This window comes from Pseudophryne corroboree, chromosome 11 (assembly GCF_028390025.1).
Source record: "Pseudophryne corroboree isolate aPseCor3 chromosome 11, aPseCor3.hap2, whole genome shotgun sequence".
In the NCBI taxonomy this organism is placed as follows: domain Eukaryota; kingdom Metazoa; phylum Chordata; class Amphibia; order Anura; family Myobatrachidae; genus Pseudophryne; species Pseudophryne corroboree.
In genome coordinates this window covers 84,470,381-84,486,044 of record NC_086454.1, presented here as the reverse complement: position 1 = coordinate 84,486,044, position 15,664 = coordinate 84,470,381, and the positions used below count along the sequence as shown (strand labels likewise).

Here is a 15,664-nt window from a genome sequence, read left to right as displayed (position 1 = left end):
CGTCCCCGTCGGAGGCTATCGGCTGGCGTGCCGGTCCACTACTTTGTGCACTCCCCGGCTTCACTGCACTAGGGATGACTACAGGAGTAGCTGATTCGGCAATATGTAATTGGCGGCCGCGCCCTTGGCTGGGTGCTCGTCTCCGTCGCACAGATTCTCCGGTGGCTCTGGTGTGCAGGATTTTACAGACCACCTCCGAGTACTTATATCCACATAGGGACTGCAGGAGTAGCTAGTTCAGCAATATGTTAAGGTGGCCGCTCGTCTCCGTCGCACAGCGTCTATTCACTGGAGATAGGAGAGGGGGCATGCCAGCAGCTCACAGAGCGCTGGGCATGCCCCCTCAGTGCCGAAAACGGGGTGTGGATCACATTCACTGGCCCTCCCGCAAAGGCACGCCCCTTTTAATAGGCCACACCCCTTTTGCATGCGCGCGGTTCGCGCGCGCATATATTTCACTCTTTCAGTGACAAAAGTTGGGAGATATGCCATATAGTCACTGGAGTGAGCGCTTAACAATGAAGGACACGCCCCATTGTGGCAATAGACACACCCATAGGTGGAGTTAGACACACCCTCTGCTTACACCTACAATCTCCCTGAAACTAGTTTTCAAAAGTAGGCAAGTATGCAACAAATCAATATGATAAAGAGATATGAGAATATGATAGCAAAAGGAAAGGGGATAGAGAATTGTAGACCTGCCTCCTCAGTATAGTAATGGAGGGATGGCTGCTGCACACCATATGCCAGGGGGCAGTGAATGATGCATGAGTGAATGATGCATAATCCTATCAATACTAGGGGGTATATTTACTAAAAGTCGATTTTGTTTGTTTATGTTCAATGTTAGATCGATTTTAATCGATGTTGAGCTCCTAGGGTTAAAACACATTTATTAACATTTAAAAATTAATATAAAAAATCATCTGCTAGTAAATGTGCGTTTCCACATTTTCTGCTTGGAGGGCCAATATTAAGCTATGCCTTTAATATGCTTTCTTGAATACCCAGTACAAGAGAGGCCAGCAAACCCTTAGCTGCTGCCTTGTAGATCTGTGCCACCTGCTGGAGTACTGCATATCTCTTGAGTGATTTTCTCTTGAAGGCTCACTGAATGATAAACAGCAGTGTGGACTTTCCTCCATTTGCATTGCACACTATCTGATTGACTTTGCATTGTCGGAGGCCAAAAACTTTCGCAATAGTTACATAACCCTGTCACATGATCATCCACACAGCTTTGTTCAAGCACATCAGAAATGTCTTTTGATTTGAACAAAATTCTCCTGCTCAAGCCTGTGTCATGAAGGTCAGACTGCAATGGCCAGAACTAGTGTTGCGCTTATTTTCCTTACATACGGCCTAATTCAAGCTTGCTTGCAAAACAACATTTTCCTCTAATGGGCAAAACCATGTGCACTGCAGGTGGGGCAAATATTGTTGGATCTGGGTGGGGTGTGTTCAAACTGAAATCTAAATTGTAGTGTAAAAAGAAAGCAGCCAGTATTTACCCTGCACAGAAACAAGATAACCCACCCATATCTAAAGGTGGGTACACACTGGCCGATATATCGGCCGTTCTCTTGAACGGCCGATATATCGCGGGTCCGTCGGCCAGTGTGTACGCCCGATACGTCTGTGAACTCCGTCGTTCACAGACGTATCGCGTCGGCCCTGCAGCACAGCCGACGGCCAATATATCTACCGATATATTGGCGTATCGCTGTGTGTGTACGGGCGGTAGGCCGACCGCCCGTACACATGCTGCGGCAGACGGCGGTGATTAACAGCTGAACTGGGCGGGCTTGTGTACACGCCCGCCCAGTTCATGACGTCAGTCCCCGACGGATCGGGCAGTGTGTATGCTCAACACACTGCCCGATCCGTCCATAGATATATCTGCCGATCAATTGATCGGCAGATATATCTACCAGTGTGTACCCACCTTAACTCTCTCTGCACGTTACATCTGCCCTACCTGCAGTGCATATGGTTTTGCCCATTAGAGGAAAATGTTGTTTTGCAATCAACCTTGAATTAGGCCCATAGTAAAGGATCACTGAAGTTGACACAGATTATCAGAGTATGCTGGTTTCCCTGCATCCTTGGTACTATGGGGGTCATTTCGAGTTGGTCGCTCGCTTCGAGTTGGTCGCTCGCTAGGTACTTTTTGAAGCGCTGCGATCAGATAGTCGCCGCCCATAGGGAAGTGTATTTTCGCTTTGCAAGTGTGCGAACGCCTGTGCAGCCGAGCTCTGCAAAAACATTTTGTGCAGTTTCTGAGTAGGTCTGAACTTACACAGCCCTTGCGATCACTTCAGCCTGTCTGGTCCCGGAATTGACGTCAGACACCCGCCCTGTAAACGCTTGGACACGCCTGCGTTTTTCCAAACACTCCCAGAAAATGGTCAGTTGACACCCATAAACACCTTCTTCCTGTCAATCTCCTTGCGATCGGCTGTTGCGAATGGATTCTTTGTTAAATCCATCGCTCAGCAACGATCCGCTTTGTACCCGTACGACGCGCCTGCGCATTGCGGTGCATATGCATGAGCAGTAGTGACCTGATTTCTGCGCTGCGAAAAACGGGAGCGTGCGAACAGGTCGGAATGACCCCCCTATATCTGCACTGTATTGTTTAAAGTATGCAAAATGCAAGGGTTGGGGATGTTGTGAGAGTGCCATATTTGTCCAGATTTCCATATGGAGAGTGCTGGAAAGTGTGACTTATAACCATGATAAGATTAGGTTATTATCAATACCAGACAGACGACTAGAAGAGTCACAAGCCCTCTCTCGTCTGTGCATACCCTTTGTGTAAAGCTACGCATTACTTTTAGAGCGTACATTCCAGTGAGCACAACTCTGGGGCAGATGTATTAACCTGGAGAAGGCATAAGGAAGTGATAAACCAGTGATATGTGCAATGTGATAAAGGCACAAGCCAATCAGATCCTAACTGTTAATTTACATATTGGAGCTGATTGGCTGCTGCCTTTATCCCCTTGCACATATCACTGGTTTATCACTTCCTTATGCCTTCTCCAGGTTAATACATCTGCCCCTCTGTGTATATTCCCTTATTGTCTCTGTATGACTATTTTGTATAACGCACTAGGAAATACGGTGACACATAATGAAAATCTAAGTGCATGCCATACGATCTGTGATTTAAAGCTCCTACCTTTGACCGTTCCATTGCTAGATGCGCCTTCATAGATTACCAGGGAATTATGTGCATAAGACCCATGTAAATGTTTAAAATGTATAATTATGAAGTGGTCTTTTGGAGCTTGGATTTTCAGTTGGCACCTGAAATGAAAGCAGATGTAAAGGACTTTATGGCATCCATTCACAAGATTAGAGGGATTATAGCAGAATAATACAGATTGCTATTCAATATTAGTTCTTTAATTACTAAATTGACTCAACTAGGTGTGGATAGTTTTGTCTGCAGATGGATCTTTGACTTTTTAACTAATAGGCCTCAGGCAGTTAGGGTCAATAACAAAATCACAAATGAGGTAATGATTAGTACAGGAGTGCCACAGGGATGTGTGTTGAGTCCATTTCTTTATTCCTTGTTTACCTATGACTGTGTCTCTATTTCGAACACGGTGCATATGCTTAAATTTGCAGATGATATTGCTATTGTATGCCTCATTAGTGGAAATAATGGCCCTCATTCCGAGTTGTTCGCGCGGTATTTTTCATCGCATCGCAATGAAAATCCGCTTAGTACGCATGCGCAATGTTCGCACTGCGACTGCGCCAAGTAACTTTACTATGAAGAAAGTATTTTTACTCACGGCTTTTTCTTCGCTCCGGCGATCGTAATGTGATTGACAGGAAATGGGTGTTACTGGGCGGAAACACGGCGTTTCAGGGGCGTGTGGCTGAAAACGCTACCGTTTCCGGAAAAAACGCAGGAGTGGCTGGAGAAACGGTGGGAGTGCCTGGGCGAACGCTGGGTGTGTTTGTGACGTCAACCAGGAACGACAAGCACTGAACTGATCGCACAGGCAGAGTAAGTCTGGAGCTACTCTGAAACTGCTAAGTAGTTAGTAATCGCAATATTGCGAATACATCGGTCGCAATTTTAAGAAGCTAAGATTCACTCCCAGTAGGCGGCGGCTTAGCGTGTGTAACTCTGCTAAATTCGCCTTGCGACCGATCAACTCGGAATGAGGGCCAATGACTCTGAATTTATGGCCCTCATTCCGAGTTGATCGCTCGCAAGGCGATTTTAGCAGAGTTACACACGCTAAGCCGCCGCCTACTGGGAGTGAATCTTAGCTTCTTAAAATTGCGACCGATTTATTCGCAATATTGCGATTACTAACTACTTAGCAGTTTCAGAGTAGCTTCAGACTTACTCTGCCTGTGCGATCAGTTCAGTGCTTGTCGTTCCTGTTTTGACGTCACAAACACACCCAGCGTTCGCCCAGACACTCCCCCGTTTCCCCGGCCACTTCTGCGTTTTTTCCGGAAACGGTAGCGTTTTTTCCCGCACGCCCATAAAACGGCCTGTTTCCGCCCAGTAACACCCATTTCCTGTCAATCACATTACGATCGCCGGAGCGATGAAAAAGCCGTGAGTAAAAATACTATCTCCATTGTAAAATTACTTGGTGCAGTCGCAGTGCGAATATTGCGCATGCGTACTAAGCGGAATTTCACTGCGATGCGATGAAAAATACCGAGCGATCAACTCGGAATGAGGGCCTATATCCGAAGTACGTAGGCTGGAGAAATGGAGTCAAGATAATCATCTGATTCTTAACGTTACAAAGACAAAAGAGATGATCTTAGATTTCAGGACAACAAATCGGTATACTTAAGGCCAGTACTCACTGGCCGATGTCAGAGAGATGTGTGCTGAGCGAACCGCTCAGCACACATCTCTCCCGGCGCTCAGCACAGCGCGATCTGTGCTGAGCGTGCGGGGGGAGACGGGGGGCCGCTCACTTCACCCAGCGGGTGAAGTGAGCGACCCGCTAGATTGGCCTGCATGCAGGCCAATCTAGCAGCAGCGATAGCGATGCGCGGGGCTGCGCATCGCTATCGCTGAGGGGGCTACACACGGAGCGATCGTGCTTAAAATCTAAGCAATCTAGTCAGATTGCTTAGATTTTAAGCAGCGATCGCTCCGTGAGTACCCCCCTTTACAGTCCTTTGGTCTTGGACAAGCAAGAGGTGGAGTTAGTTACATCTTTTACATTTTTGGGTATGATCATATCTAATGACTTGTCATGGTATTATCATATTGACAATGTCATAAAAAGAGCCCAACAACGGTTATATTTTCTTAGAAAAATGCGTTCAGCAGGAATATCTGAGTCAATTTTAGTTAATTTTTATTCTTGTATTATTGAAAGCGTGCTTACATATGGTATTTCTGTCTGGTATGGAAACTGTAAGGTAACAGAGCGTGAATCGCTTGACAGAATTGTTAAAATTGCCGGAAGAATAGTTGGTTTATCATTGCCAAATATCCAATCCATTTATGAAAAAAGGCTCCTTAAGAAAGCCAGGAGTATATTGAATGACGTAACCCACCCCAATTATGGGGTATTTACCCTGCTTCCTTCTAATTTACGTTATAGATCTTTGTTGTGTAAGACCAGTCAGTTGAGGCACAGTTTTTTCACTAAGGCAATTAATATGCGTAATGGTTTAGGGGGTAGATAGGAGCGTAGTGCCTGCTTATGTGTCTATCTGTGTTCCTACGGCTTTTATAAATATCTTAAAAATATTTTATGGTGTTTTACTGGTGTTGTACTTGTGAATTCTGTCTCACTCATACGGAAATCTCATTGTTTGTTCATACGTGAATATTTAATGATAATAAATTCAATTCAATTCAATTCAATGAGAAAATGAGATGCTGCAATTGCTTAAACATTATGTAGCTGTAAAGTTTGCCATATCTCGCTGTAGGCTGTAACACCTGCTTAGAAGGTGGTGATCATTTTCAAGCGCGTTTCACTCTCAATGCTAAGATTTACATTTTCTAATTTTCAAATAAACCAAATATTGTTTTTAAAATTTCCTTATTTTTATTTTTTTGTAAGTGGAACTGAAGTCCAAGGGACAGATGCATCATCGCTTGGAAAGTGATAAAATGGAGAGTGAAAAAGTACCAGCCAATCAGCTCCTAACTGACATTTTTCAAACACAGCCTGTGAGATGGCAGTTAGGAGCTGATTGGCTGGTACTTTTTCACTCTCCATTCTATCACTTTCTAAGCGATGATGCATCTAGCCCCAAGTTTTTCTGATTCACTGCACTTGCGCATGTCTGCAAGCAAACTGACGCATTTCGCACACATAAAGTGGGTAGTTACCTCTTATTGATTTTAGATAATATTGGCAATACTTTTTGGATCAATTATGGAAGTAAGCTATCACAGGGATTGGGGCTTCGAATGATACGTATGCCACTAATAATAGATTTCTCTAACGTCCTAGTGGATGCTGGGGACTCCGTAAGGACCATGGGGAATAGCGGCTCCGCAGGAGACTGGGCACAGCTAAGAAAGAATTAGGACTACCTGGTGTGCACTGGCTCCTCCCACTATGACCCTCCTCCAGACTTCAGTTAGAATCCTGTGCGCGGCCGAGCTGGATGCACACTAGGGGCTCTCCTGAGCTCCTAAAAAGAAAGTACAGGTTGAGTATCCCATATCCAAATATTCCGAAATACGGAATATTCCGAAATACGGACTTTTTTGAGTGAGAGTGAGATAGTGAAACCTTTGTTTTTTGATGGCTCAATGTACACAAACTTTGTTTAATACACAAAGTGATTAAAAATATTGTATTAAATGACCTTCAGGCTGTGTGTATAAGGTGTATATGAAACCTAAATGAATTGTGTGAATGTAGACACACTTTGTTTAATGTACAAAGTTATAAAAAAATATAGGCTAAAATGACCTTCAGGCTGTGTGTATAAGGTGTATATGTAACATAAATGCATTCTGTGCTTAGATTTAGGTCTCATCACCATGATATCTCATTATGGTATGCAATTATTCCAAAATACGGAAAAATCCGATATCCAAAATACCTCTGGTCCCAAGCATTTTGGATAAGGGATACTCAACCTGTATATGTTAGGTTTTTTATTTTACAGTGAGATCTGCTGGCAACAGACTCACTGCAGCGAGGGACTAAGGGGAGAAGAAGCGAACCTACCTAACTGGTGGTAGCTTGGGCTTCTTAGGCTACTGGACACCATTAGCTCCAGAGGGATCGACCGCATGGAACCGGCCATTGGTGTTCGGTCCCGGAGCCGCGCCGCCGGCCCCCTTACAGAGCCAGAAGCAAGAAGAAATCCGGAAAATCGGCGGCAGAAGACATCAGTCTTCACCAAGGTAGCGCACAGCACTGCAGCTGTGCGCCATTGCTCCTCATACACACTTCACACTCCGGTCACTGAGGGTGCAGGGCGCTGGGGGTGGGGGGCGCCCTGAGAAACAATAAATACACCTTGGCTGGCAAATATATCACAATATATAGCCCCAGAGGCTATATATGTTATAAATACCCCTGCCAGAATCCATAAAAAAGCGGGAGAAAAGTCAGCGAAAAAGGGGCGGAGCTATCTCCCTCAACACACTGGCGCCATTTTCTCTTCACAGTGTAGCTGGAAGACAGCTCCCCAGGCTCTCCCCTGTAGTTTTCAGGCTCAAAGGGTTAAAAAGAGAGGGGGGGCACTAAATTTAGGTGCAATATTGTTTATACAAGCAGCTATTGGGGGAAAAATCACTCAGTTATAGTGTTATTCCCTGCATTATATAGCGCTCTGGTGTGTGCTGGCATACTCTCTCTCTGTCTCCCCAAAGGACTTTGTGGGGTCTTGTCCTCAGTCAGAGCATTCCCTGTGTGTGTGCTGGGTGTCGGTACGGCTGTGTCGACATGTGGGATGAGGAAGGTTACGTGGAGGTGGAGCAGAGGCCGATAAATGGGATGTCGTCCCCTGTGGGGCCGACACCAGAGTGGATGGATAGGTGGAAGGTATTAAACGACAATATCAACTCCTTACAAGGCTGGATGACGTAAAACAGCTGTGGGACAGCCGGCTTCTCAGCCCGCGCCTGCCCAGGCGTCTCAAAGGCCATCAGGGGCTCAAAAAAGCGCCCGTTACCTCAGATGGCAGACACAGATGTCGACACGGAGTCTGACTCCAGTGTCGACGAGATTGAGACATATACACAATCCACTAGGAACATCCGTTACATGATCTCGGCAATAAAAAATGTGTTACGCATTTCTGACATGAACCCAAGTACCACACAAAAGGGGTTTTATTTTTGGGGAGAAAAAGCAGCCAGTGTTTTGTTCCCCCATCAGATGAATGAATGAAGTGTGTAAAGTAGCGTGGGTTCCCCCAATAAGAAACTGGTAATTTCTAAAAAGTTACTGATGGCGTACCCTTTCCCGCCAGAGGATAGGTCACGTTGGGAGATATCCCTTAGGGTGGATAAGGCGCTCACACGTTTGTCAAAAAAGGTGGCACTGCCGTCTTAGGGTACGGCCACCTTGAAGGAGCCTGCTGATAAAAAGCAGGAGACTATCCTGAAGTCTGTATATACACACTCAGGTTATATACTGAGACCTGCAATCGCCTCAGCATAAATAGTGCTGCTGCAGCGTGGTCTGATACCCTGTCAGATAATATTAATACTCTAAGACAGGGAAAATAGTTGCTAACATAGAGCATATTAAAGACGTTGTCTTATATATAAAGGATGCACAGAGGGATATTTGCCGGCTGGCATCCAGAATTAATGCAATGGCCATTCTGCCAGGAGGGTATTAGAAACCCGGCAGTGGACAGGTGATGCTGCCTATAAAAGGCACATGGAGACAGGTGCGGTAGGGGCGCGTCTCAGGAACTTCAAGGACCAGTGGGTTTGCCCACAGGTGGATCCCTAGGTTCTGCAAATAGTATCACAGGGATACAGGCTGGAGTTCGAGGCGACTCCCCCTCGCCGTTACCTCACCTCAGCCTTGCCTGCTGCCCTCGGAGAAAGGTAGTACTGGCGGCAATTCACAAGCTGCACTTCCAGCAGGTGAAATCTAGGTACCCCTCCTTCAACAAGGCCGGGGTTACTATTCCAAAATGTTGTGGTACCGAAACCAGACGGTTCGGTGAGACCCATTCTAAAATTGAAAGCCTTGAACACTTATATACGAAGGTTCAAGTTCGAAATGGAATCGCTCAGGGCGATTATTGCAAGCCTGGAGGGTATCACTGGACATCAAGGATGCTTACCTGCATGTCCCTATTTACCCTTTTCACCAGGAGTACCTCAAAATTGTGGTACAGGATTGTCATTACCAATTCCAGACGTTGCCGTTGGTCTGTCCCCGGCACCGAGGTATTTACCAAGGTAATGGTCGAAATAATTATCCCGTACTTGGACGATCTCCTTATAAAGGCGAGGTCCAGGGAGCAGTTGTTCGGCGGAGTAGCACTATCTCGGGAAGTGCTACAACAGCACGGCGGAATTCTGAATATTCCAAAGTCGCAGCTGGTTCCTACGACGCGTCTACTGTTCCTGAGTATGGTTCTGGACACAGAACAGGATAAAAAGGTTTTCTCCCGGAGGAGAAGTCCAAGGAGTTGTCGTCTCTAGACAGAGACCTCCTAATACGTATACAGGTGTCGGTGCATCAATGCACGCGAGCCCTGGGAAGGATGGTAGCTTCTTACGAAGAAATTCCATTCGCCAGGTCCCATTCAAGGATTTTCCAGTGGGATCTGTTGGACATGTGGTCCGGGTCGCATCTTCAGATGCATCGGCGGATAACCCTGTCTCCAAGGGCCAGGGTGTCGTTGTTGTGGTGGCTGCAGAGTGCTCATCTTCTAGGGGGCCGCAGATTCGGCATACAGGACTGGGTCCCCTGGTGACCACGGATGCCAGCCTTCGAGGCTGGGGGGCAGTCACACAGGGAAGAAACTTCCAAGGCTATGGAAAAGTCAGGAGACTTCCCTACACATAAATATTCTGGAACTAAGGGCCATTTACAATGCCCTAAGTCAGGCTAGACCCCTGCTTCAACACCGGCCGGTGCTGATCCAGTCAGACAACATCACGGCGGTCGCTCATGTACACGACAGGGCGGCACAAGAAGCAGGATGGCGATGGCAGAAGCCACAAGGATTCTCCGATGGGCGGAAAATCATGTGTTAGCACTGTCAGCAGTGTTCATTCCCGGAGTGGACAACTGAGAAGCAGACTTTCTCAGAAGACACGACCTCCACCCGGGAGAGTGGGGACTTCATCCAGAAGCCTTCCAAATGATTGTACACCGTTGGGAAAGGCCACAGGTGGACATGATGGCGTCCCGCCTCAACTAAAAGTTACAAAGATATTGCGCCAGGTCAAGGACCCTCAGACGATTGCTGTGGACGCTCTGGTAACACCGTGGGTGTACCAGTCGGCGTATGTGTTCCCTTCTCTGCCTCTCTTACCCAGGGTAATGAGAATAATAAGAAGGAGAGGAGTAGGAACTATACTCATTGTTCCGGGTTGGCCAAGAAGAGCTTGGTAACCAGAACTCCAAGAAATGATCTCAGAGGACCTATGGCCTCTGCCGCTCAGACAGGACCTGCTGCAGCAGGGGGCCTGTCTGTTTCAAGACGTACCGCGGCTGCATTGACGGCATGGCGGTTGAACGCCGGATCCTGAAGGAAAAGGGAATTCCGGAGGAAGTTATCCCTACGCTATTTAAAGCTAGGAAAGAAGTGAACACTAACCATTATCACCGCATATGGCGGAAATATGTTGCGTACTGTGAGGCCAGGAAGGCCCCAAAGGAGAAATTTCAGCTAGGTCGATTTCTGCACTTCCTACAGTCAGAGGTGACTATGGGCCTACAATTGGGTTCCATTAAAGCCCAGATTTCGGCTCTATCGATTTTCTTCCATAATGGAACTGGCTTCACTGCCTGAAGTTCAGACATTTGTCAAGGGAGTGCTGCATATTCAGCCTCCTTTTGTGCCTCCAGTGGCACCGTGGGACCTCAACGTGGTGTTGGGTTTCCTAAAGTCACATTGGTTTGAGCCACTCAAAACCGTGAATTTCAAATATCTCACGTGGAAAGTGGTCATGCTTTTGGCCTTGGCTTCGGCAAGGCGGGTGGCAAAATTGGCGGCTTTGTCATGCAAAAGCCCCTATTGGATTTTCCATATGGATAGGGCAGAATTGAGGACTAGTCCCCAGTTTCTTCCTAAGGTGGTATCAGCTTTTCACTTGAACCAACCTATCGTGGTGCCTGCGGCTACTAGGGACTTGGAGGACTCCAAGTTACTGGACGTAGTCAGGGCCTTGAAAATTTATGTTTCCAGGACAGCTGGAGTCAGGAAGACTGACTCGCTGTTTATCCTGTATGCACCAAACAAGATGGGTGCTCCTGCTTCAAAGCAGACTATTGCTCGCTGGATTTGTAGCACAATTCAGCTTGCGCATTCTGTGGCTGGCCTGCCGCACCCTAAATCTGTAAAAGCCCATTCCACGAGGAAAGTGGGCTCTTCTTGGGCGGCTGCCCGAGGGGTCTCGGCTTTACAACTTTGCCGAGCTGCTACTTGGTCAGGGACAAACACATTTGCAAAATTCTACAAAATTGATACCCTGGCTGAGGAGGACCTTGAGTTCTCTCATTCGGTGCTGCAGAGTCATCCGCACTCTCCCGCCCGTTTGGGAGCTTTGGTATAATCCCCATGGTCCTTACGGAGTCCCCAGCATCCACTAGGACGTTAGAGAAAATAAGATTTTACTCACCGGTAAATCTATTTCTCGTAGTCCATAGTGGATGCTGGGCGCCCGTCCCAAGTGCGGACTGTCTGCAATACTTGTATAAAGTTATTGTTAACTAAAAGGGTTATGGTTGAGCCATCTGTTGAGAGGCTCTGTTATGTTCATACTGTTAACTGGGTATAATATCACGAGTTATACGGTGTGATTAGTGTGGCTGGTATGAGTCTTACCCGGGATTCAAAATCCTTTCCTTATTGTGTCAGCTCTTCCGGGCACAGTATCCTTACTGAAGTCTGGAGGAGGATCATAGTGGGAGGAGCCAGTGCACACCAGGTAGTCCTAATTCTTTCTTAGCTGTGCCCAGTCTCCTGCGGAGCCGCTATTCCCCATGGTCCTTACGGAGTCCCCAGCATCCACTACGGACTACGAGAAATAGATTTACCGGTGAGTAAAATCTTATTTTTCTTTACTGAGCTGTATGAGACAGATGAAAGAAAGTCACACTACTTGCACACTGAGCTCACAAAGCAATATGTCTTCAGTTTACGTTTTCAGGTGAAAAGGGGAGGTGCGATCCCTATTGTCTGTTTCACAGCGGAGTGTAAAAGTAGACGTCCCCAATTATGGTTACTGAAAAGGGTCCCTTTTGTTTTTTTAAGGCTGTCCACATTGTACAGTTCAAATTCTGTTGGTAGCACATGAAAAAATAATGGTCTGATGCCCTCCCTAATGATTTGACATTTATTGAATGAGATTATTTAAAATAATAAGGGTATAAATTACAATGGGTTGCATAATACCCTAAGGTCCACTGGAGAAAGGTGCTCTGCAGAGCTTGATAAATATCAGAACGGCCAGGCAGCTAGTTCTCTAGCTGCCTCTCAGCCGGTAGTCAGCATGCTGCTTGGTGGATGGCTGCAACTATCCACTAATCAGAGTGCAGCATTCTCTACCTGCCCCCCAGCCTAGAGCCAGACAGCCACTAATCAGAGTGCAGCATTCTCTACCTGCCCCCCAGCCTAGAGTCAGACAGCGAAAGTCTGTCAGCATGCTGACTGGCGGGTGACTAGAGCTATCCACCAATCAGAGTGCTGATAGCCTTTCACTGTAAGAAAGCATGTGGTGAGAGGATGTAGACTCCAGGATGGGTGAGTTATGATTTACTTTTTCCCATGAATGGGTGGGGAAGGGGCCCAAGTGCATTGCTTTTCTCAGGGCCTACAATGCTGTTAAGATGGCCCTGCCAAGCATTCTACAGTGCATCAAACAGTACAGTAGATCTCATACATTTATGGTGCCCATACACTTGTGCGATGCCCCGCGACGCGACATCGCAGGGCATTGCTCCGGCAGTTCAGATGCGATGAAATCGCACCTGAACTGCCAAAGTGATTGCCATGCGATCATGCGATAGATCGCATGGTATTCACGTGATGGGCACGTCACCGCCGAGTGGGAGCGGCCTACGTCCGCTCCCGGCGGGTGCCCATCGCGCATCGCAGTGCGATATATCTCATGTGTTTTTAAAACACATGCGATCACACTGCGATTCAATAAATATTAGGTGCAGCACATACTATCTTGAGACACGAGATTCAACTGGCGTACCCGTGCATCGCGTCGCCAGGTACCTAAAAAGTGCATACAATCCTTCGATTTGTCTCACAGCTGCGGTCAAAATGGAAGGTTAGTACCGATTATCTTACAAGTGTATGGGCTACATCACTATCAAGTCCTGTAAGATTTCTCTGCTTACAATGACCCCTAACAGAATTAATTTACCATGGCCAAAAAATAGCCACTTCCCTACATTTGCTGAAAACCAAAATGAAACATTTTATTTTGAAAGCATAAAACAAATACTATGCCACTGGAAACACTGCATGTGAACTTTACTGCCACCTAATGGTTAATATAGAGATTACCAACGCTTACTATCATACCTATCCCTATATGTAAAAGGGTGAACAGACCTAAAATCAGCCAAAGTGGGATTTTATTTAATTGGCGATAGTGCTCATTATCAGATACAGTAGCCCTAAAGGGATACTGTAGGTGTACAGCGCCAGTGATGAAAGCTCCCCCATGCTTTTCTAACTCATGGAACTAAGTACCCAAATCTGGGTCAGAATTATAGAACGCTGGAGTCTGGCAGTAAGTTAACTCCTACTACTCCAGGCCCGTATTGGCTGGACAGCTGAGAATTGCTTTCTTTTTTTTTTTTTTTAGAAGATGGGAGTAACATGTCATATGTTATTTAAGTTCTATGTATTGCGACAATGGGGAAATCCTATTTTTGTGACATCATGTTCCTACTATTAAGGGTAAACACTTGCATCATTTAAAACGTTCCCAATTCCTCCCCCTACAGGATGCCCTGACTGTAGGATGCTCATAGCAAAAAGTGCTTATATTCACTTACCTGAAACCTTTGTGCTGACTGCTGACAACCAGTTTCAGCTCCCCTGGTGACTGCAGGAACATCACGTCTTCTTTACAGGTAACATAGCTGTCTTGTGTGGAACCAGGCTCATTGGGGGAAGTACTGTCTGTAAATGAAGATGCTTATAGGTTATTTATCAGTGTATTAGGCACCATTTTACCAATGTCCTAGCTCTATTTTGATCACTGATGGTCATTCAATACGGTAGGCCAGCAGTGCTGGTGTGGTGATACACTGTATATACCTGTTTTTGCACTAAAATGAAGCACAGAATGCATGCAAAGTTGTGAAGGAATGAGCGGGTGCATTGAGTGTTCCTTGTTGTTATTTTAGGGGGCCTCAAACACTTGGTCCCGCCACAAATGAGATTAACACATAGGTTCCCAAACTGTGTGCTGTAGCACCCTGGGGTGCCCTAGGACACTTGCAGGAGTGCCTCAAGTTGGTGGTCCAAGACCTACTAAAATTATGAGTCTATGGTTTATCTGCCTGCATGTATAACTCTAGAAAAAAAACACCTTTTAAACTCCAGGATCCGGTCTGACGATCGACAGTGCCTAGGTCGACAATGTTTAGGTTGACCACTATAGGTCGACAGTCACTAGGTCGACATGTTTTCAAGGTCGATAGGGTTTCTAGGTCGACATGAGTTTTTCACATTTCTTTTCTTTTTTTGAACTTTTTCATACTTTACGATCCACGTGGACTACGATTGAGAATGGTAACCTGTGCCGAGCGCAGCGGCAGCGGAGCGAGGCACCTTGCCAGGGGACACGGTGCACTAATTGGGCTTCCCGGTCACTGTACAGAGAAAACGACACCAAAAAAACATGAAAAACTCATCTCGATCTTTTGACCTGTCAACCTAGAACATGTCGACCTAGAAAAACTGTCGACCTTCAAACCCTGTCGACCTAGTGACTGTCGACCTATAGTGGTCGACCTAAACATTGTCGACCTAGACACTGTCGATCTAATGTTCCACACCCTTAAACTCCTTCTTGCTTACTTACGTTAGGGCGCAGCTTACGTTTGTTTTCTGCTTAGTGACAGGATCACTGGCCCACTGTGGGTGGCTATATTGGGATAAAGCTCTGCTCAGCTTGTGTCTATCAGTCGGATGACTTCTGCTTTAACTCAGTGCCTGTTAGGTTGGTCGGAAGGTGTCCACATAGACAGGCTTGGAGTGGTCATCTACAGACTTCTATTTCCAACATGCCCAATATCAACCCAGTTTGGCCGCCGATTCGTGGGGGGTGGGCGCAGCGGCTGCGTGACATCACACGCAGCCGCTGCTGGCCGGGGAGCAATGAGTAGCTCCCGGCCAGCACGCTAAAGTTGCGCTGGTCGGGAGCTACTCTTGAAGTGCAAAGGCATCGCCGATGTGCGATGCCTTTGCACTTCTGCGCGGGGGGGGGGGGCAGCACTGACATGCGGGTCGGGATAGC

The 15,664-nt window shown here is 46.7% G+C and overlaps 1 protein-coding gene across 6 annotated transcripts in view; it reads right to left on the bottom strand.

Annotated features, from left to right (window-relative positions):
• The window catches only part of LOC134968915 (ovochymase-2-like), a 235,824-nt gene that overhangs the window by 20,448 nt on the left and 199,712 nt on the right, over positions 1-15,664 (bottom strand). For all 6 annotated transcript variants that reach the window (XM_063944490.1, XM_063944489.1, XM_063944493.1 and 3 more), the window contains 2 exons: positions 14,196-14,322; positions 3,188-3,315 (listed from right to left, as the gene is read on the bottom strand). In XM_063944490.1, the coding sequence (XP_063800560.1) occupies positions 3,188-3,315; positions 14,196-14,322 (255 nt within the window). The remainder of the gene's footprint in view (positions 1-3,187; positions 3,316-14,195; positions 14,323-15,664) is intronic.